Consider the following 22,959-nt stretch of genomic DNA (forward strand, 5'->3'; position numbering starts at 1 on the left):
GCCTAGTTAACCTAATTAACCTAGTTAAGCCTTTAAATGTCACTTTAAGCAGTAAATAAATAAGTGGTTGTCTCAACACAAATCGATTAAGTTTACAAATTTAGGTGGACTGAACATAAAAAATTAAGTTGTCCTAAAAAAACGTAACAACTGTGTTGTTTTAGCTCAAGCATTTCAAAAAAGAAGCAAAATAATTTTTTTGAGTGTTTGAAAGTTCATCTGAACTTTTCCTATAATATTAGCATTTTTCTCAGCCTGCTATGTTTATGTTTGGTTATTTCACATTAAAGGCACTGACGAGAACCTCTTTTTTTGACATAAAACCCTTCATATTGATCACATACAGTTTAAAGGGCAATTTCTATTTTATATTTTAAAGTATACACTAAGAAATTTGCTCATTAATATGTGATCGCAACACAATCTCACTGCAATTTGGAACTTTTTGATTTAGTGGTTAATTAGTAAGATCTAATTCGTACAATTTAGTACGATTTGCTCATCCCCCAATGACGGTTGGGTTTAGGGGTGGGTTTAGGTGCCACACCTCCTTTTTAAAATCATACAATTTCATACCACTGAATTCGTACGAATTCATACGAATTAGCCACTAAACTGACAAAACGTAAAATACTTATGTTTTCTCGTGAGATCAGGCTGGTAATCAAGGTACAGTGCGAATGTTTGAAGAAAAAAAAATTATAAAATACATGTTAATAATATATAACACTTTTCTAAAATGTAAAAATGTAAAATATTGCTATAGATAGATAGATAAAATGCAAAATGTAGACAACAGTTTATCATGATGCTTTTATACTGTATATGTTTCTGTCTGCATACCCATAATGACGTGTATTATTGCGCTTATTTTAATGATGAAAAAGTATTACCGTAAATAATGTATTTTTGTGACAAAATAAATGATGGAGCATAATATGAAAATGTTTATTCTTTAAATAGTTTTGCCCATACTGTATAAAGTTTACGTAAAAATGATTAGCCCTCCTGTGAATTTTTGTTTCCTTTTTAAAATATTTACCGAAAGCAATGAATTTTTCACAGTGTTTCCTATAATATTTTTTCTTCTGGAAAAAGTCTTAATTGTTTTATTTCGGCTACAATAAAAGCAGTTTTTAATTATTTTAAACCATTTAAATGTCCAAAATAAAAGCCCCCTTAAGCAATATTTTAAATAATTATTTTTTGTTCAATCTACTCAAATTTTTTAAAAAAACTATTAAGTTAACTTAATTGATTTGTCTTGGGACAGAATGAATGAATTGTGTAGAACCAGCGAAGGATCATCCATTCAGTTTAAAGTCTTATTCAATCTTCTAGAAAAGAAAGAAAAGTTCCTACATCTTGGATGACCTGTGGGTGGGACACCATTTCTGGGTGACCTATCCCTTTAATGTGATCCTCTTACAGTCCATTTTTGCTGTTAGCTTCCCTTCCCCTTCCTCATACCTAAACAAGCCAACAGGACAATCCATCAAGCCTCGCAGCTCCCGCCGTCTCCAACTTATTCCACAAACCAAAGGTTTCTGGCATCTGAGAAAGCCATGCCACGTTTTCCAGAAAATCACACCATTAAACAAGCAGTTGTCTTTACCCAAACCACTCAAAAATCACCCAAATCACACATACAACACACTCCCTAACTGCAATATTTGCGTTAGTTCTCAAGTTTTAAAGGTTTTGAAATGTAAATTTTTGTTTGGTGTTTGACATAATACCTCAACCGATACACAAAGAGTGGCTGAGACATAGTGTAGCTTCTTCCCTTTAAAAAAAAAAAAACAGCCAATAGCATTTTGCTTAATCACAGCTCTGCCAGTGAGAGTGGTTGAGCTCAAGCGCATAAAATGTGTAGCATCATGAAGGGGGCGGGGCATGTCAGACACTAGAGAGCATTTGATTGGTCAGATGAGAAACTGAAGTGTGAGGTGACGTGAATAAAACTGTTGATCCATTCAGGTGTAAGTGACAAACTACAAACTTTACATGTTTATATCAGTTTTATTCTGCTAAATGCTAATTTTATCATTGTTTTGGTGTGTACTTGCGTATAAACATATTCTAAAAGCTAACAATACGAATAGTGACATTTAAAAAAAAAAACTTTCTTTTAATTTCATGGGACCTTTAATAAAATTTTCATATAATTACAATGTCTCATACTAACTGATAAAACAGGGCATGTCTGCTGAAAACTGCAGCATATTTGGCCAAAAATATTTAGCAAGCAAAATAAATGTTTAGATTTGATGAACACACAGGCTGAGCTGGAGAGAAAGTGAGAGAGAGGAAAGAAGGAGGGGAAACACATGAGAGACAAAAGCAGGAGGAGTTTGAGGGGTCACACATGTTGCTTATAAACTTACTGAAAGTGGAGAAGGACGGAGAGAATGGTTTGTTTGGGTCTTCGACTGACTTCATGTGCTGAGTCGACTTCCCCCACACACACTGACCCCGTGGAAAATGTGACATGGCATGTGGAAAGCTCACTTTATGACCCTAAAAACAAAACAAAACAATGAAATATGAAAGCTCTGTCATGACAAATTTTCAATTCAAGTTTATTTGCATATCACTTTTCAAAATACTTATTGTTTCAAAACAGCTTCACAAAAGGTGCACTTTATTGCATTGCAATGAAATTCTGAAAGTGAAGGTTGCCATAAACTATATTTGCCAAATTTACCATCAAATAAACCAAATACAGTACATACAGACATACATTCAATATTCAAATGTAAGGTTGACTGTAAGCTTATCCTATGATTTGTTATACATTATAGCATGAAATTACGAGAAATAACATAACATTAGAAATGCATAGAATGTATGACTATGTTTATATGTAATTATAATGAATGTCAGACGTGCTGAAAATACTAAAAATCTCAATGTAAAATCATTCATTAGACTGAAAATGATTTTAAAAGGTGCAAGTTTCAAACAATGCTTTTGCAAGTAGATATATGTGGAAAAAACACAAGAAAAAAAAGACATTTGGATAAAAAAAAGTTTTAAATAAATTCAATAAAAAAATTAAAAAATAAATAAAATGGGGAGGGGGCGGTGTAAAGGGTTTTAAACTTGTGTAATTGCATGTGCTTTTATTAACAATAAAAATATATTTTTTAAATATAACAAAATTAAATTTATATGGGGAAGAGGGAGTAAATGTTTTTTTTTTTATTAGAATTTTATGTTAATTTACATGTGCTTTTTTACAATAAAATAAAATAAACTTTAATTAAATGGGAGAGGAGGAGTAGTTAAAATGTTTTTTAAAATGTGTTAGTTCATGTTAATTTTCATATGCCTTTATAGAATAACAAATGTTTAAAAATCAAATCAAATAAACTTTAGTTAATTGGGAGAGGGGGAGTACGTTTTTTAAAAATGTGTAATTTCATGTTAACTTTTATGTGCTATTTTAAATATAAAAATTGTTTACAATTTTAAATGAAAATATATTAAATAGAGGAAAGAGTTTTTAAAATATGTAATTTCATGTTAACTTTCATATGCATTTTTACAATAAATAAAATAAAATAAAACAAAATGTACTTAAAGGACCATCAGAAAAAGACATAGTGGAAAATGATTATCTTGCATCTCTGTGCTGAAGTTTTGGATCACGCCTGAGGACTAGTGATTATTTTATTTTATAGGTTCAGCCTCACTTAAATGCAGACTAGTTAGGAAGAGGGCTTTTTTTGACAGGTGGAGTCTAACTGTAAACAGGTGGCCAGTGAGGGGACACTGTGTGAGGAGACCCAATCTTTAAACCAGTGGCAAACAAACAAACAAACAAACAAATAAATAAATATTAGATTTGACCCAGACTTAAAGAAGCACAAACAATGATCAAAAAATACATATGAGCAATTCCAGCATTATGGATGTGACGTTTGTAGTAAAAACCCAAAACATAAGTTCACAGAGAAAGTATATAACAATATACTGAACTGTTTATATTTTCCAAAACAACTGACCACGGAGTTATAGGAGCAAAAAATATTAATCTGTAAACATTTCTTACAGTATATTTTAAACGATGACAAAAAAAGTATGAGTTTGCAGTATACAACATTCTTTGTGGAAATGTTGTCAATTAAACTGCATAACCCAATGCTAATCAAAAGGATAAGAGTCGGCTCTTTGTAGAATAAAAATCGTTGATTTTATTTTTTTTGACATTTTTGCATTTATGAGCAACAAGCTTCTTATGGATGTGACAGATGTGAAATTGTGTGACTTTGGTAAATCTGATATAATATATAATAAATATAATAGTTTAAAAACATTGACAGAGACCTATTAAGTATTTTTAAAGTACTGTAAAATACTTTCCTACACAAAAATGTAGAAACGGTTTCGCTATTTTGGTGAAAACTTAATTCTAAAACTTTTTCTTGCCAAGGTTGACATATGCGTGATATTGCACACATGTATTTGTAATCAAGAGGTGGCGCGGTGGCGCAGTGGGTAGGGTTGTTGCCTCAAAACAAGAAGGTCGCTGGTTCGAGCCTCGGCTGGGTCAGTTGGCATTTCTGTGTAGAGTTTGCATGTTCTCCTTGTGTTGGCGTGGGTCCAAAGTCATGTGCTATATAGGTAAATTGGGTAAGCTAAAATTAGCCGTAGTGTATATGTGTTCTTGAGTGTGTATGGGGGTTTCCCAGTGATGGGTTGCAGCTGGAAGGACACCTGCTGCGTGAAACATGTGGTGTATAAGTTGGCGGTTCATTCTGCTGTGTCGACCACTGATGAATAAAGGGACTAAGCTGAAGGAAAACGAATGAATACATTTGTAATCGTTCATTCATTAATTTTCTTGTCGGCTTAATCCCTTAATTTATCCAGGGTCGCCACAGCGGAAGGAACCGCCAACTTATCCAGCACATTTTTACGCAGCGGATGCCCTTCCAGCCGCAACCCATCTCTGGGAAACATCCACAAACACATTCACACACACACTCATACAGCATGGCGCAGGGAGAACATGCAAACTCCAAACAGAAATGCCAACTGAGCCGAGGATCAAACCAGCGGACCCAGCAACCTTCTTGCTGTGAGGCGACAGCACTACCCACTGCATCGCCAATTTGTAATCAAATGACTTGTAATATTAATTTTAAGTTGTAAATATTGAAACAGTCATTAGATTACAATTAATCTAATTAATTACAATACATTAATTATAATTATAATATCATTATTATATAATATTATACAATGTATATTATTTATACTTTGCTGCTGTCCTTCAAATCATGTAAAATAAAATTACATTTAGTACAATCACTTTTATATATTTTTCCCCTATTTTTAAAAGTGCGAGTCAAAATAAGTATATTGTTCTATTTTTATTAACATAAATGTATCTGATACACTAAATGACAATCAATCAAACATCATTTACCAATATTTTGATATTTCCTATAATTAAACAGTCAAATCAGCTTTTAACATTCCTATAATTTGCATACATGACAACTTTTGTTAATTAATTTGATTTAAACACCAAAAAGGGTCATATTTAGTTTCTCTTTACATTAACAAAAAGCTTTTAAAGTCACCTAAATGATTATTCTGCCCAGATTTCAATCTATGAAGTATGAAAGAATTAAGACTGCATGCTAGACTGTTAAAATCGTCCAAGTCGAAGGAATTCGTGTTGGAGAACATAATACGTGGAATGCTAAGTCGTCTGGGCAGCCATATTTTCCACATTGAAAAACCAGTCAAACCCCTCCCTCTCTTTAACAATAAACCAATCGGAGCCTTCTCTTTGAGGAGTTTATTACAGTATATCGTATTTCAGATGCACACCACATCTGCAAAAGTTTTTTCCTCTCAAACCAAGGCGGAGTCCAAATTAACAGTTCCCTCCTCTCATCTCTTGATTGACAGCCCAACTCAGCCAATCAGCGGACAGCACTCTAAACGGCTGCGTTCTATCATTGGCATTCAGGTTTTCCATGCTTCCCACACTGTTGGAGACCACAGCAGCAGAGAGCTGTAATTGTGTGTGTTTACAGAGTGGTATATTGGTGCCTGGTGAAGTTGGCAGGGCAGCTAGCAATACTCAACATCCTGCACTTTTTAACACGTTTGTCTTTTAGTGCTTCTGAGCTCCGAAAATCCTTTGGTTTTCAGCTCTGTCTCGCTGCAGCAGACTAAGAGTGAGTGAGTTTCCCAGATGTGTGATGATATACTGCACCACGTTTGCCCTCTTCTTACAGAGAAAGAGAGAGAGTGAGAGACAGCTGGACTCACTTAAACTGTTCCTCATGTGTGCTGTTATATGGAAAAGATTTCACCGTTTGCCTTTACTGAGGCTGCTTTAGCTTAACCATTTAATCACCAATTTATATATCCAGGATACAGCTTTGCTTGGACCTGATCAAAAAAGTTTGGAGCAAATAACTTTACAGTTTTAATGGCTAGACTGAAATAACAACAATGGTAACAATTATTTTGCATGCATGCAAAAAAATGAAACCGACGTGGCGTCCTAAACCGCATACTTCCAAACTACTAAGCACATACAAAACAGCATGCGAGCCAAAAAAGTAGCAGTGTTTTTTTAAATAGAGAGAAGAGTGTTTCTACAGGTGGTTTGTCAGGCCCACTCACCTAAAGCAGACTTCATAAACGCACAATAAGGATTTTTTTTCTCGAGATATAAAGCGATTGTAAGTGCAAAAACTGGTGCAAGTGTCAGTTAAAATGTCAGAGAGAGTGTTTTCAACAGGTGGTTTGTCAAACCCACTCACCCGTTAATTGTTGCAAAGTGTTATTGGTAACCATATATGGGATTCTGGAATGAATACAGTTCAAATAAAATTAATGAATTAATTATTATGAATAATAAAAATATTTTGTCCAGAACATCTTCAAATAATTACATTACAAGGTTAAATAATTTTACAATGTTATTTCTAATAAGAGCACATATCAACTACTGTTATAATCAACGTATCAGTGAATCTTTATAATTGCACATAATATTATAATTATTTCATCTGAAATATATGTTCATTAAACTTAAATATGCACTGTAAAAAAATAGGGATGACCTGATCAAGTTTTTTGCCCTTGAGTCCAAGTCATCTGATTTTGAGTATCTCCCGATACCGAAACCCGATCCGATACTTTTATGATACATAAAAAGAAAAGAAAGATGAGCGAAGAAACAGATCCAGGATGTTCCTTATTTTTTATTTAATTCACCTTATTTTAAAATGTAACAACTCTGTTAACAAACAGAGCACTTCTGTAGGTAGCTTGGACAATTAAGTAATCTATACATAAATTATTCAAGTTTGGACTTTATAGCAACAGTAAATGTAAAAATTTAATATAAAAACAAATAGCAACTCAACTTAAAATACCCAGCAGGCATGTGAACGAAAAATAAATAAATAAAAGTGCCACAGACAGTAGCCCCTTTCACACAGTGATACCGGTAAATATCCGGAAAATTTACGGAACGACTTTACCGGTATATTCAAAAAAGCGCTGTTCACACAGGCGAGGACGTTACGGAAATTTTCCGGAAAAGAGCATTCACACATCCATTCCAAAATACCGGTAAATTCTGACATCATTCACTACAAATGAGCTTTGAACGGCTGCGCTTGTATTTGTAAACATTTGACTATAAATTACAAACTCTGTGGATGATCAATATTGTGAACAACTTTCGCAGGATCACTTTCGCATGTCGAGATTCATAATATGTGCGTGTGCAGGCGCTCACAGGCTGTTTTCACAGGCACACCCAAAGCTTGAAGGTAAACAAACAACGGCTTATCATAAGCATCTCATCGATGATTATTTACACAGTTGGCATTAAGAAGAACATATAAACGTGATCTGACTAACTTCTAGCAGCTAAATGTGTCTGGAAAAATATTCAAAGGCTTTTATTCTCATGAACCGCGCGGACGTAAACGCGTCTGAATGTTGTGATTGGCTAAAGCAGGCGTCTCACGTCAGCACGTTCTAGACGTGCACGCGCTTATTACGGTAATCTTCCTTCTGCATTCACACAGCGCAGCATTCCGGCAAATTACCGGTAATGTTACAACTTCTCTTTCCGGAAAATAGCCAGAACGAATTTACCGGTATTTTCAAAAAGGACCTGTTCACACATACAACCTTTCCGGAAAATTGCCGGCAATTTTCCGGAAAGGTCTGTATGTGTGAAAGGGGCTAGTGTTTGCAAAGGCATTTAACCAGTAACGTCTCTGCAACAAAGTGATGTCCTGCTGCACGCATTGCTGTTTCTGTGTGAAGTCAAGAAAGAGGTCTAACTCTGTGCTACTGCATAACTAAGATGTGTTAAAAAATTATGAGAATATATATATATATATATATATATATATATATATATATATATATATATATATATATATATATATATATATATATTTGAGTTCTGATCCAATTCCGATTTCCATGGATTTGGGTTTAACAAAATTCCTTCATTCCTTCCAATTCAAATTTCTTAAGTTAACTTGATCTTTTTTTTTTTTTTTTTTTTTTTACAAATTTAAGTGGATTGAACATAGAACGATTATGTTGTTCCAAAAAAAAAAACGTAAGAAATGTTTCAACTCATTCTAATTAAGTAATTTAAACAAGCAGCAAAGGTGATTTTTAGTAGGTGGTTTGGAAATAAATACAATTAAACAAAATTAAAATAATTAGTTTCAATAAACTGTATTGTCAGAATACTAATGTGCTTTTGGAATGAATTAATGAATGAAATATTGAATGAAATAATTTAATTAGTATATTATAATTATTATTATATTATATTATTAAATTATTATTAATATATTAATTAAACATGTGCTGGATAAGTTGGCAGTTCATTCCGCTGTGGCAACCCCTGATTAATAAAGGGACTAAGCCGAAAAGAAAATGAATGAATGAATAATTATTATCATTATAAAGACAACTATTTACTTTACACATGCATAAACATTTGAGTATCTGAATATTTAATGGAAAATTAGTTTAAAATCATTGAAACTAGGGTTTTACAATGCAATAATTGTTGTATAAATTTGATCATAAGTGTTTTTTATTATACAATAATAAAAATAAAGATCAATACATTATCTGTGCTAGACAACTCTTTTCTGCTCCTAAAAGGTATTATATGTCAGGTCTTTACTCTCAAACCACTGCAGACCCATCTACCAATTTAACTGGCTGTGCACTCCTGTGACATTGTGCTTGTGTATTTTTATACCTCTTATTATGCCTTTGCTGACCAGACTTTGAGTCATGTGGACACGGAATAAAACTAACTATGTGTTAGGCAGAAGCAAGGGTGGTTCCCAGCTCTGATTCTCTCTACTCTGTTGAAAAGACCAACATTTTTTGATTTATCTCAGATTAAGAATGCTGGATCTAGCTGTCAGACGGTGATAGCTTCAAACTGCAGACTTCTATTTGATTGTGTACAATGAGTTATATTTATATTTCAAAGACAAAAAGCTAATGATGACAAAAATATGTAATGTCGACTCGAGTATTTTTGATTAGGCCTATTCATGTCATTAACAGAATAACTTTAGGTAAATAAATAGTAACTTAGGCCTATCTGTAACGTTTTTTGAAGAAAATACCAAACATGTCGCCTAGGTGTCATCTATATAAGCACAAGTAATCTATAATCACTGAATGTGTGAAATTAATCTCTTACTTGCCTCGTTTAGTTGTTTATAGTGAGAGAACTCACGACCATTCAGAGGGGACGCGCGGTCAAACAAAACCCAAACCAAACTTTTAGCGTTGACTAATGTAACGACTCTGATTGGTCAGCCGAATCACCAACTCAACAAAATCGCGTGTGATAGGTTGTAGGGCTTGTTGCGATAAAATGCTAAATAATACCGCTAATAGTCTTTTTTCATTAATTTTTCACAATATAATGAAAGCATAATATTTTATTTTGATTCTGCAGGGTCATTTTAATTTTTTTATACAGTCATCAATATTTATAATTTCAGAACTTACCTTAAAAAAACATGGTGTTTTCATCGGTATCTAATCTAAGGCAACTCATTGGTTACTATATTTACCAACTCAACAGAAATGTGTGTGATTGATGGGAGATAAAATATGTAAAAAGAAATCCACACAGAACTGAAAATGTACTAATTGACATTCATAATTGTTTTCAATGCAATTACAACAGTCGTAAAAGTTTAATTTAATTGTGCATTTTCAGCCCATATCTTAAATAATGGGTATATTTAATTTTTAAAAATGCAATACAAACTTGGGATTTTCAGTGAACAATCTGATTGGCAATAGTATTTATCAATTCAACAGAAACGTCTATTGATTGGCTGTACGACTCAGCGCTGCAATTACGCGCACACACACACACACACACACACACACACACACTCACACACAAAACAAAATGGACACAAATGTAAGTGTCGTGCTGCTAAAACGCCATTCTTCATACTTTTTTTCATCTAAATCCTGATAGCCATTATAGTTTTAACTATAAAGAGTTATTTTTCAACCCTTAACTGATGTGTCATACAGTATGATTTTCTCCTCATGTTTTTTTTTTTTTTTTTTGCAGCAGATTTTTCTCTCTTTTCATATGGAAAGGTCATCACCGCAGAGTCCAAAGTAAGGAAAAAAGGGATATCAGCCTTGGAGCATAGCCTGTAATTTGAAAAACCTCAGTCAACTTTCCTTCTCTCCATGCGAGAGTGTCCTCTTCTCAGTCAAATGAGCTCTAAATTATGGGAGTGTGTGCTCCTCCTCCTTAATGACCCACTGTCTAGCTGTGCTTTCTTGAAGATGGGATAATTCACATGCCACACCAGCAGTCTAGCACTCTCTCTGCTCACCCACGGTGCCTGTGTATCCCATATATAAGCTACAATCCATTCGACTCACTAGAAGTCAATTAAAATAGGCTATTTATATCATGTTTAAACAATGATGTACACTATGAAAGGCCTTAAAGAGATAGTTCACCCAACAATGACATTTTGCTCATCCCCAGATCATCCAAGATGTAAAATCGTTAGCTAAAATGGTGGTTTTATTGTAATTTCTAAAACACAAGTCAACTGCTAAGCACTTTGAGAGTGAAACAATATTCACAGGCGAAACAAAATGAATACAACAAGCTATTTGAGGTCTCATAAAGCAAAGTGATTCATTTGCACAAGAAATTATTGTGTAAACACTAGCTCAAGCCTCTTTGAATGCTAACACTTAATGCATCTTATTCTGTAGCATAGCCCATATTGTACATTATGTCACTTCAACTACCTAAACAAGTAGCTAAGCATTGGCATATAAACATACTGTAGTTAAAATGTAAAATAACCCAATAAGAACTAAAACCCATGGTTTGAAATGTGTTTACAGCTACACTACTAACGGTTTTAACATACAGTCAATTTTTAAATATTTCCCAAATTATGTTTAACAGAGCAAGGAAATTTTTACAGTATGTCTGATAATATTTTATCTTCTGGAGAAAGTCTTATTTGTTTTATTTCGGCTAGAATAAAAGCAGTTATAATTTTTTAAACACCATTTTAAGGACAAAATTATCAGCCCCTTTAAGCAATTTTTTCCCCACAATCTACAGAACAAACCATCGTTATACAATAACTTGCCTAATTACCTTAACCTGCCTAATTAACCTAGTCACTTTAAACTGTGTAGAAGTGTCTTGAAAAATCATGGCAAAGATAAAATAACTCAGTTATTAGAAATGAGTTCTTAAAACTATTATGCTTAGAAATGTGTCGAAAAAAATCTCTCCATTAAACAGAAATTGGGGAAAAAATAAAGAGGGGGTCTAATAATTCTGACTTCAACTGTATGTGTATGTATATATATATATATATATATATATATATATATATATATATATATATATATATATATATATATATATATATATATATATATATATATATATAGTTGAAGTCAGAATTATTACCCCCCCCTGAATTATAGTGCCCCTATTTATTTTTTTCACCAATTTCTGTTTAATGGGGGGAAGATTGTTTCAGCACATTTCTAAGCATAATAGTTTTAAAAACTTATTCCTAATAACTGATTTATGTTATCTTTGACATGATGACAGTAAATAATATTTTACTTGATATTTTTCAAGACACTTCTATACAGCTTAAAGTGACATTTAAAGGCTTAAATAGGTTAATAAGGTGAACTAGGCAGGTTAGGGTAATTAGGCAAGTTATTGTATAACGATGGTTTGTTCTGTAGACTATCAAAAAAAAATTAGCTTAAAGGGGCTAATAATTTTGTTCCAAAAGTGGTTTTTAAAAAATAAATAACTGCTTTTATTCTAGCCGAAATAAAACAAATAAGGCTTTCTCCAGAAGATAAAATATTATCAGACATACTGTGAAGATTTCCTTACTCTGTTAAAAATAATTTTGGAAATATTTTTAAAAATAAAATCAAAAGGGGGCTAATAATTCTGACTTCAACTGTTTATATATATATATATATATATATATATATATATATATATATATATATATATATATATATATATATGTATATATATGTGTGTGTGTGTGTGTGTGTAGGCCAGTTGTTTACAGCTTGAATTGTCATCTAAAATGTTTTTACTGGTGGTGGATGAGGAGATTCCCCCCATTGTGTAAAGTGCTTCGTGTGTCTATAAAAGGTGTCCTGCAAAGTTTAGTTCCAACCCCAATCAGACACACCTGGGCTAGCTAATCAATCTTTTACTAGGCTTTCTAGAAACATTCTTGCAGGTGTGTTGAAGCAAGTTGGATCTAAAATCTCCAGGACCAAGTTTGGACACCCCTGGCCTAAATCAACCTACAGTATAGTGCTCTTGGTAATTCTTCAATTGGATGCCGTCCCAACACTACTAGCTTAAGGTAGAAGTTGGTTTTAGGTAGGATTAGGGAGGCAGAATAATATCATAAGTTATAACAACAAATGAACAGATAATATCTTAATATTTGGCAATTAACAAGTCAGAAGTTATTAGCATGAATTGTGAGCTAAACCATTTTGAATCAAACCAAATCTGCCAAAAGTAAACACAGCCTAAATCAACCTAGCGCTCTTGGTAGTTCCTCATTTGGATGCCGTCCTCTAGTTAACCTGTGAAGCCGCAGTGTGTTTGCCGATGGTTTTCACACTTGTGTCTGACTGCATTAGACTCGCGCTCTGACAGACACACTGCTATGAGACTCTTGTTCTGATCGTGTTGCTGCTCGCTGGCAGGTGTTCAGTGGATAAACTCAAACATGGTCCACAAACCTCCACTGCGCTGCCTCTAGATGTGGAGAAACTAGGTTGAGGGCTCAGCCAATCGTACGAGGCCTGAGCTCAGCACATCTGGAATCCAGTAACACACAACACTAGCAAAACCACTGGGAGCAATGTGGAAAACAGCAGAGCTCTGCAACATGGCCGACAAGAAGAGCTGAGAGACTTCTGAAGAGCTGCTGCATAAGAGATATCAAACATTATTTTATCTGGATTAACAAATTAATTATATGTCTTTGAAATCATTATAAATCTCTCGGTTACTGTGAAGATTGCTTATTCATTCATTCATTCATTTTCCTTCTGCTTAGTTCTATTTCACAAGTCGCCACAGCGGAATGAATCACCAATTATTCCAGCATATTTTTTTGAGCAGAGGATGCCCTTCCAGCTGCAACCCAGTATTGGGAAACACCCATACACACTCATACACTACTGACAATTTATTTTATTCAATTCGCCTAAAGCCCATGTTTTTGGAGTGTGGGGGAAATGCCAACTGGCCCAGCCGGCACTCGAACCAGCGACCTTCTTGCTGTGTGCTGTGACCTCCATGCTGCCAAAGATTGCTTATTTTATATGCAATTTAATGTAATGAGAATACCACATAATGTTAAGATTAACAACTTAAACCATATGGAAATATAATTTTTTAAAGCTTTGTATGTTTTTTATATGTCTATTAATTTGTTTAAATGGAGATTACATTACAGCGAGAAAAGTTGTTAGAACGATTATTATTACTATTGCAATTTTTATATTTACTATTAAATGTCCTTAAAATTGTTATTACATATTCATAAGTTATTATTACAAAAATTATTATTACTAGTTTCAATTAATTATTATTACTGTTATCATATATTATCATAATGGTTCATCCTTTAGCTTTAGCTATTTTTCTTCATTCATTCATTTTTCTTCAGCTTAGTTACTTATTTATTCAGTGGTCACCACTGCGGAATGAACCGTCAACTACACTCAAAAAAAATATACACACACACACACACACACACACATATATATATATATATATTTTTTTTATTTTTTTTTGCTTGTTCAAACTAAGCTGAATCAACACAATTCTTGGGATTTTATTGGGACGACTTAATTTTTTTGTGTTCAATCCACATAAATTTGTTAAAAGTTTTTTTTAAAAAAAGATTTGTGTTGGGTCAACATGAATGAACTGTGTGGAACCCTGCATTTTTTCCAGTGAATTCCGGCATATGTTTTATGCAGCGGATGCCCTTCCCAGTACTGGAAAAAAGTATTATTACAGTAGTATTATACATTTTTATAGTATTATAAATAAGTATAAAGATTATACGATATTTGGGTCATTTTATTTTATATAAAAAATATATATAATTCTTACTAATAATAATTATTATTTTTCCTAGAGATGGGTTGCAGCTGGAAGGGCATCCGCTTTGTAAAACATGTGCTGGATAAGTTGGCGGTTCATTCTGCTGTGGCGATCCCAGATTAAGAAATGGAATAAGCCAAAAATAAAATGAAAGAATGAATGAATGACTTTGTTGTCAATAGCATTGCTATAAAATATTGTATTCAATAGTAATATAGTCTGAATCAGATATATCAACGGCGACCCAGTGGCACAGTGGGTAGCACGTTAGCCTCACAGCAAGAAGGTTGCTGGTTCGAGCCTCGGCTCAGTTGGAGTGTCTGTGTGGAGTTTGCATGTTCTCCCTGCGTTTGCGTGGGTTTCCTCTGGGTGCTCCGGTTTCCCCCACAGTCCAAAGACATGCGGTACAGGTGAATTGGGTAGGCTAAATTGTCCGTAGTGTATGAGTGTGTGTGTGAATGTTTCCCAGAGATGGGTTGTGGCTGGAAGGACATACGCTGCGTAAAAGCTTGCTGGATAAGTTGGCGGTTCATTCCGCTGTGGCGACCCCAGATTAATAAAGGGACTAAGCTGACAAGAAAATGAATGAGATATATCAATATTACAGTTAAATAGGTTAAAGAAATAGCTTTATTATTATGTTTTATCACAATACAATTATATTTACATATATTATTATTATTATTATTATTACTATTACTATCGTTATTATTAATAGAATAACAACATTGTTATATGAATATGAATATATACTTCAGCAAGTGTTCAAATATATTTTGCCCTGTATTTTTCATCTTCTAGCTCCCTCTTTCACACCACATGCACACTGTTCATCCCCTTGACTCTGTTCAATCTGATGAATTCCATGTTTGACTGAACAGGCTGCAGTTCCTGACCATCTTTCAAACACATTTGCTCTCTTGTGCTCCTCCTCCTCAGTGCTTTAACTTCAACAGAGCTTATGGACATTCCAGCAATGACTAATATTTTTCTGGCACACTAAAGTGAAGCCCAATGGAAAAGAAACAGTGCAGTCACCATTTTAACTAAACTCAGCTTCTCTTGGCCTATAGTAAGCATCACAATAACTATTTGCCACAGTTTAGAACTTTGTTAAAATATGTCTGGAAAAAACGGATATTAAAGAGATAGTTCACCCAAAAATTGAAAACTGACTCACACCCCAAGTGGTTCCAAACCTCCAAATGCCTTTGAAGGTTTAATTTTGGTTTGAATGCCTTTAATGCAAGACATTGCAAGTATAGGGAGGGACTAATTTTTGCAACTATATTTCAAAGATAACATAAAGAATAGCAAACATGTTTGTATTAATAATAATAATGAATAATTGAAGAGTTCAGATGCAAAAACCTCTAAATTCCTTCTGAAATGTTCCTCTAAAACAAGGGTGTTCAAACTCAATCTTGGAGGGCCGGTGTCCTGCTGAGTTTAGCTCCAACTAGCTTCAACACACCTGCCCTGAATTTCTAGTATGGCTGCGTCCGAAACCGCCTACTACTCAGTAGGTACTGCATTTGAATTTAAACGTACTACTCAGCCGTTAGAAAAGTACGTTCTATAGAGTATGAATGTGAAAAGTATAGCTGCGTCCCAAATCGCATACTTATGCACTATTCTACGCCATTTTGTAGTATGAATAGTGTAAGTAGTGTGTTCACACTGAAAACTCTAAAAATAATAAGTGCACTTTAATTACCCGGATGATGCACTCATTCAGCCGCTAAAATGAAGTGTGATGGACACTTCACGCACTCAACAGGTTTGCTTACGTAGCGAAAGGGGCGGAGCAATCGGACGCACATGTTGAATAACTTTATTTATTGTGGATGGTGAAAGCAAAATTCTCCTACGAGAGTGATTATAGCGCCTCCCGATGGTGAATACGGCAGTACTTACGGCAGGTATTATTTGATAATTCAGTTGTTTATTTCACTGATTTGGCGACCGTCAAACGTCATTAGGGAAACGGTTGGAATTTCCGCTTAGTAAAAAAAACATTAGTGTGCCATTTGGGACAACACTACATACATATACTATCCTGTTGAGTGTGTAAGTGCATAAGTACATAGTGCATGAGTGCATAGTGTGCCATTTGGGATGCAGCTTATGAATGAAATTCGGACGTACTACATCCGCCATTTTGTCATGGTCAAGTGACCTACCTGTGTCAGTTGCGTCGCTTCACTTCCATTCATGAATTCTCTCGCGGGGCATTATGGGATAGCGCAGCGTGCATTGGAGCGCACTCAAGATTCTCACTGGAAGTAGTAAGTCATCCGGGTACTTCTCGCATACTGATTTTCGAATTAAATCCGGACATACTACTCGACTCACATACTGATTTTAGTGTACTATATAGTATGGAAGTATGCAGTTTCAGACGCAGCCTATGTCTAGTAAGAGCTTGATTAGCTGTTCAGGTGTATTTGATTAGAGCTAAACTCTCCAGGACACTGGCCCTCTAGGACTGAGTTTGAACACCCCTGCTTTAAAATAAGCATTCTTCGCAAGCTCCTTTGTGTATGTCGTTTGTGTTATTAGTCACTTTATGGCAAAATAGGCCACAAATTGAGAGGGTGCTCGCTGCAGAGCCATTTGAGGAGAGCTGAGCTCCAGCAAGGGGGAGCATGAGCTTGAGCTCCACCTTTTTTGCACTTCTTCTATGAGTGATGTCACTGGGGGTAGGGTTAGAGGTGGGGTTGGTGTACGCATTAAAACAGCTTACAGGAGGAGGAGCGACAGCTCATGCTCCCCCTCGCTGGAGCTCAGCTCTCCTCAAATGGCTCTGCAGCGAGCACCACTTGCAAAAATTGGTTGTTTGCTTTGCATTTAAAGAGAAATAACTGAACAGAAATATTGGAGGCTAAAAAAACTGCTTTATTAAGAAGAAAATTTGAGATGGCACTAAGAGGTTTTTGCATTTGAACTCTTCAATTTTAATAAGCAAATGAGGAGTTATTTAATGAAATTTGCAGACATTTGTATGCATTTTTAGCATGTAACCTTACAAATTCTTCTTTAATTCTTTTGACAAATTAGAGTCAAAGAGTTTTAAAGAAGAATGTTTTTATCATTTCATAAATCAGAAAATACTATGAACAGACAGAAAGCAGATTTTGTAGAATGAATTCTTGCAGATTTTCTTCAGAATATATTGACATGGAAAAAAACTGTGAAGTTTGTTTGCAGAGCTACAAAAACTCATCTTTAAAAATATGTATTGTAATTCATAAATTATGTGATCTATAAAGACAAATGATAAAGTTCAACAAATCAAAAACACACAAGTGTATTCTGGATGTTTTCTTCACATTAGACTGAACAAAAACCTCTCTAAACTGACAAGTGCATGAACACTTTTGCCTTCAGTGTCATGCCTTAAAAAGATAGTTCAAAATTAAAATAATCTCATGACTTAATGACTAAAACCTTCTTCTGTTGAACACCAAAAAAGATATTGAGAAAACTGCCATAGTCATTTTGCTCCCTATATGGACATCGATATAGGTACCAGCAACCAGCAATATTCAAAATATCTTCTTTTGTGTTCAACAGGAGAAAGAAACTCATAAAGGTTTAAAGCCACATAAAGACGTGTAAATGATAAGGTTTGTTTAATTTCTGGGTGAACTACCCCTTTAAAGTGTCCTACTCCTACGAACAAGTACTTGTGAAACTGTGGAATCTGTGTACAGACACCATTTACACACCTGACAGCAATGTGTGAGTGTGTGTGTGTGTGTGTGTGTGGGTGTGTGTGTGTGTGTGTGTGTGTGTGTGTGTGTGTGTGTGTGTGTGTGTTACAGTCCTGCTGAGGAGTCTAATTGAGCACTAGGAGTCTATGAACTTTCCCATCCTGTCCAATTAACTGTTTAAACAGTGGGAGGGCCGTAACAGACCGCAGCAGTTCATTAACACTCAGAATGCATTCAGGTCCGTTTGCAATGAAGAGATGATGATGATGATGATGATGATATTAATAATAATAATAATAAATATTCATAATTAAAGAAAGGAAAAACATTTGCAAATGCTTCTATAACTTTACAGTACACATGATTCATTAACTGATTCATGTTTTGTGTTTGGGTCATTTTTAATGCTTCTTGTTATGAAGTTATTTCAGTGTCATAAATGTTTGTCAAATATATTTCGCATTTTTCCTCTATATACTGTAACATACTAGGGTCAGTTTTTTTATTGATAAGCTTGTATGTGATACATATTCAAGAGTTTACACTTAGCTGATGATTGGTAATAAGCTAGTTTGGCATGCTGTCCCGGAAGAGAGCCCTGAGCTCATGAGATCCTCGAACCTGGGGCTCCCTCCCATTGCAATGCGAGAGGGGAGTTTGAGCTCAGGTAGATCTCGAGACCCCCCTCCCTCCTGCTGCTTGAGGATCGCTATGAGGGTGTGTTGCTGGTGGAATTTGACTATGGTGCTGATTTGGTTTAGTTTATTTACTTATGTCTCCTGTTTTGGACTGTGGGAGGAAACCGGAGGACCTGGGGAAAACCCACGCGAGCATGGGGAGAACATGAACACCACACAGAAATGCCGAATGGTCGGGTAGAGACCCGAACCAGAAGTATTCTTGCTGTGAGGCCACAGTGCTAACCACTGGCCTGCTGTATTGCCCAATAGAGGAAAAAGAAGAGGAGAGGGAGTGGAAGGGGCGTCTTCAAGACGAAGATGTCTAAAGGTAAGATGCTTGGTTGATTATACTGAGTTAGGAATCGTCTGATTGGTGGTTCCTGCATTAGTTTGACTCGGGGCCAGCCGTGTCAATCATAAGCATGAGATCCTATTGAAATTAGTTTATAAATAAACTTCACTTAATGCCTAACTTTTCAAAGTCATATTTATGGCATTCAGTTTGAAATATATATGCAGGTCTGATATATTATGACTGTTTTGCGCAATATTATTTTGACTGATGATTTCAAATTCAATTTTAAATTGAATACAGAATCTTGATTCATTCATTTTCTTTTTCGGCTTAGTCCCTTTATTAATCTGGGGTCGCCACAGCGGAATGAACCGCCAACTTATCCAGCATATGTTTTACACAGCGGATGCCCTTCCAGCTAAAACACAGTACTGGGAAACATCCATATACACTCAGTCACACATACAATATGGCCAATTTAGTTTATTGAAGCGAGAAGCAAGAAGGTCGCTGGTTCGAGCCCCGGCTGGGTCAGTTGGCGTTTCTGTGTGGAGTTTGCATGTTCTCCCTGCGTTCGCGTGGGTTTCCTCCGGATGCTCAGGTTTCCCCCATTGTCCAAGACATGTGGTACAGGTGAATTGGATACAGGCTAAATTGTCCGTAGTGTATGAGTGTGAATGAGTGTGTATGGATGTTTCCCAGAGAGAGGATGCAGCTAGAAGGGCATCCGCTGCGTGAAACATGTGCTGGATAAGTTGGCGATTCATTCCGCTGTGGCGACCCCGGATTAATAGAGGGACTAAGCCGAAAAGAAAATGAATGAATGAGTTTATTCAATTCACCTACACCACATGTCTTTGGGCTGTGGGGAAAATGAGGCATCTGGATGAAACCCACACGAATAAGGGGAGAACATGCAAACTCCGCACAGAAATGCCAACTGACCCAGCCGAGGCTCAAACCAGCGACTTTCTAGTTGTGAGGCGATTATGCTACCCATTGCACCACTGTGACACCCCAGAATCTTGATATTATTATAAATTATTGATAGATGTGCTGCAGTGCTTTATAATGCACTATAATATGAGGTGCATATCATATTCTGAACACCAATACAAAAAATACACTTTTGTCATTTGTCCTATAGTCTAAATAGATTATAAAGGTATTTGCTTGATAGCAAAGTTCTACACATGACTTTAAAAGTTTATAATAGTTTATTATTATTCATGATATTTGATGGATTTGCTCTTCAGTGTTTGAACTTTCAGCAGTGAACATTAAACTACACTGAAATGAACTAAACTGACCTTCAACTCTGAAAACTGGACTGACACAGCTTCAGTTTAGTAGAACTTCTATGTTAAACTGCTTCGACACAATCTACATTTTAAAAGCGCTATAGAAATAAAGATGAACTGAATTGAATATTCTCATGGAGAATAAATGAATTGCCTTCCAACTTGCAGATTTCCAACAAAACAGAATTATTGTAAATTGCACAGAAAGATTTAGCAAAATGGTTAATTGGATTTACTGTTTTTCTTTAAGGTAAGTGTTTGAAAACCATGTATATGAGCTGATTTTAAGCAAACAAAATAAATGTAGTAATGTTCAACATGATTGGTTTGTTTAAATTCAGCCCATGTAAATTGTTTGCAACCACTTACCTTAAAAGAAATTAGCAAATCTAACGAATATTTTTTTTTTCAGTGTGCTAAAAACAACTGGTGCTCTTAAACAGTGTTTGTTTTGATAACTAAATCTATTTTGATTACAAAATGAAGATTTTAATTAATATTTATTGGTGGTTCGTAGGTAGTTTCGGGCCGGGGTGAAGCAGCACTGATATAGAGACAGTAAATGTGTGTTTTGGTGAAAATGCTGTGGGGTTTGTGTGCTTTTAAACAGCACATTCTGCAGAGACTGAAGCGCAGGATTCAGGCAAGTCTGGTCCTGTGGCCAGAGCTGAAGACTGAGCTGAAATTAGATCTCACAGTCCGGCCTTCAGCTTTCTGTCTGAAACTGAGCTCAAGCAACAATCCATGCGAGAGTTCGAAAAATGAAGAAAGCGGGTCTGACAGCGGACAGCTTGTTTAAATATGAGTGAATAAAAATTATATATTTCTTTACAAACAAGTAAAATTTTACTTTTTAAAATTAATCTAATGTATCTTTTATAGAAATGACAAAAATGTCATATCTTTTAAGTATTTTAAGATCATGAGGTTAATTTAAAAATATATATACTGATATGATATAAAGCTAGACAATTTGTTTAATCCGAATGAAATTGTTTAACACTTAAAGTGTTGACACATATGCAGATTTTACATTTTTAAAATCTATTGAGCTTTATTATTATCAGTAAGTGATTCTAAGAACGGACTTAGCTTTATTTATATGTGCCTTTAATATTCTGTTAATGTTAATTTGCATAATGAAATAATTAATAAATAATAATAATAATAATAATAATGTCAAGAGGGTCTGAAGGGAACATCCCTGTTTTTCTTGTCACATGACTACAAAATGGCTTCCTGCATGTCAGTTAAGCCACATCAACTATTTCCATACTTGAGAAATGTTTATTTTATTTTTTATATACTACTAGTTTTCTTTAAAAATTACACGCAAATCAATATATGTCAAAATAGTTATTACTTTTTCAAATATTTTAGTCTTTTTTATATAAAAGTACATTTTGTAGTTATTGTTGGAATTTTAGTGCTTTAATGGTTTTTAATTATTATTATAAATACCAATTGTACTGCTTTAATGATTTGATAAATTGAAAATTCTCAAAATACTAAAGATTTATTACGTTTTTTCAACAATTTCAGTACTTTAATGAATTTTAATTATTATTTTTAAACTCTATTAAGCTCTAAATACCAAAGAAATCACATAAAAGTGACATTTACGTCTTAAAATATAGATTTTTTTATCTCTAAATAATTTAATAGATAAAAGATTCATTATCTCTGTACTTTTTGTATGCACGATGCAGGAAAGCTTTACCTTTTTTAGCACAAACTACAGACTGCGACTAAGCTATATAATGTATAGCCTATATGCATAAAAGAGGGCATCCTAGTGCAAATCAGGGCATAAAAACCCAAACTATTCCGCATATACCGACGACGTGGTCATACAGTAATGTTTTCACAGTATCTAAACAAACTTATTAAGCCTGCAAAGCCAGTGTTTATCATCAGTTAAATATGCGATATTTCCCGTGAACGCGCCCAGACGCGCGTCCCGAAGATGCGTCGAGCGCGCGGAGAATCAGATCCGTTCATCTTCACGCGCAAAAGAGCCTGAGAAAAACGCAAAGCTTTTCTCTCTTAAAGCTCGACCATGTCCACGTCCTCAAAAGAATGGATCTAATTAAAACGTTGTACTCGTCATCATTGTCAGAGCATTGCCAAAGTCAGAAAGAGAGAGAGAGAGCGAGTGAGAGAGAGAGAGGCAGGGATGAGGGCAGAGCTCGGATGACAGTCATATAGAGGCTCTCTCTCCATTGGTTTGGGGTTCACT

The 22,959-nt window shown here is 34.8% G+C and overlaps 1 protein-coding gene across 1 annotated transcript in view; it reads right to left on the bottom strand.

Moving 5' to 3' along the window:
- LOC147832641 (uncharacterized) overlaps positions 1-9,833 on the bottom strand; it is a 28,797-nt gene extending 18,964 nt beyond the window's left edge. The window contains exons 1-2 of the mRNA XM_088651534.1: positions 9,744-9,833; positions 2,388-2,520 (exon numbers count right to left, since the gene is read on the bottom strand). Of these exons, the coding sequence (XP_088507660.1) occupies positions 2,388-2,493 (106 nt within the window). The 5' untranslated portion in view covers positions 2,494-2,520; positions 9,744-9,833. The remainder of the gene's footprint in view (positions 1-2,387; positions 2,521-9,743) is intronic.
- Positions 9,834-22,959: the final 13,126 nt, after the last annotated feature.

This window comes from Danio rerio, chromosome 19, assembly GCF_052040795.2.
Source record: "Danio rerio strain M-AB ecotype USA chromosome 19, GRCz13ab, whole genome shotgun sequence".
NCBI classification, from domain to species: Eukaryota; Metazoa; Chordata; class Actinopteri; order Cypriniformes; family Danionidae; genus Danio; species Danio rerio.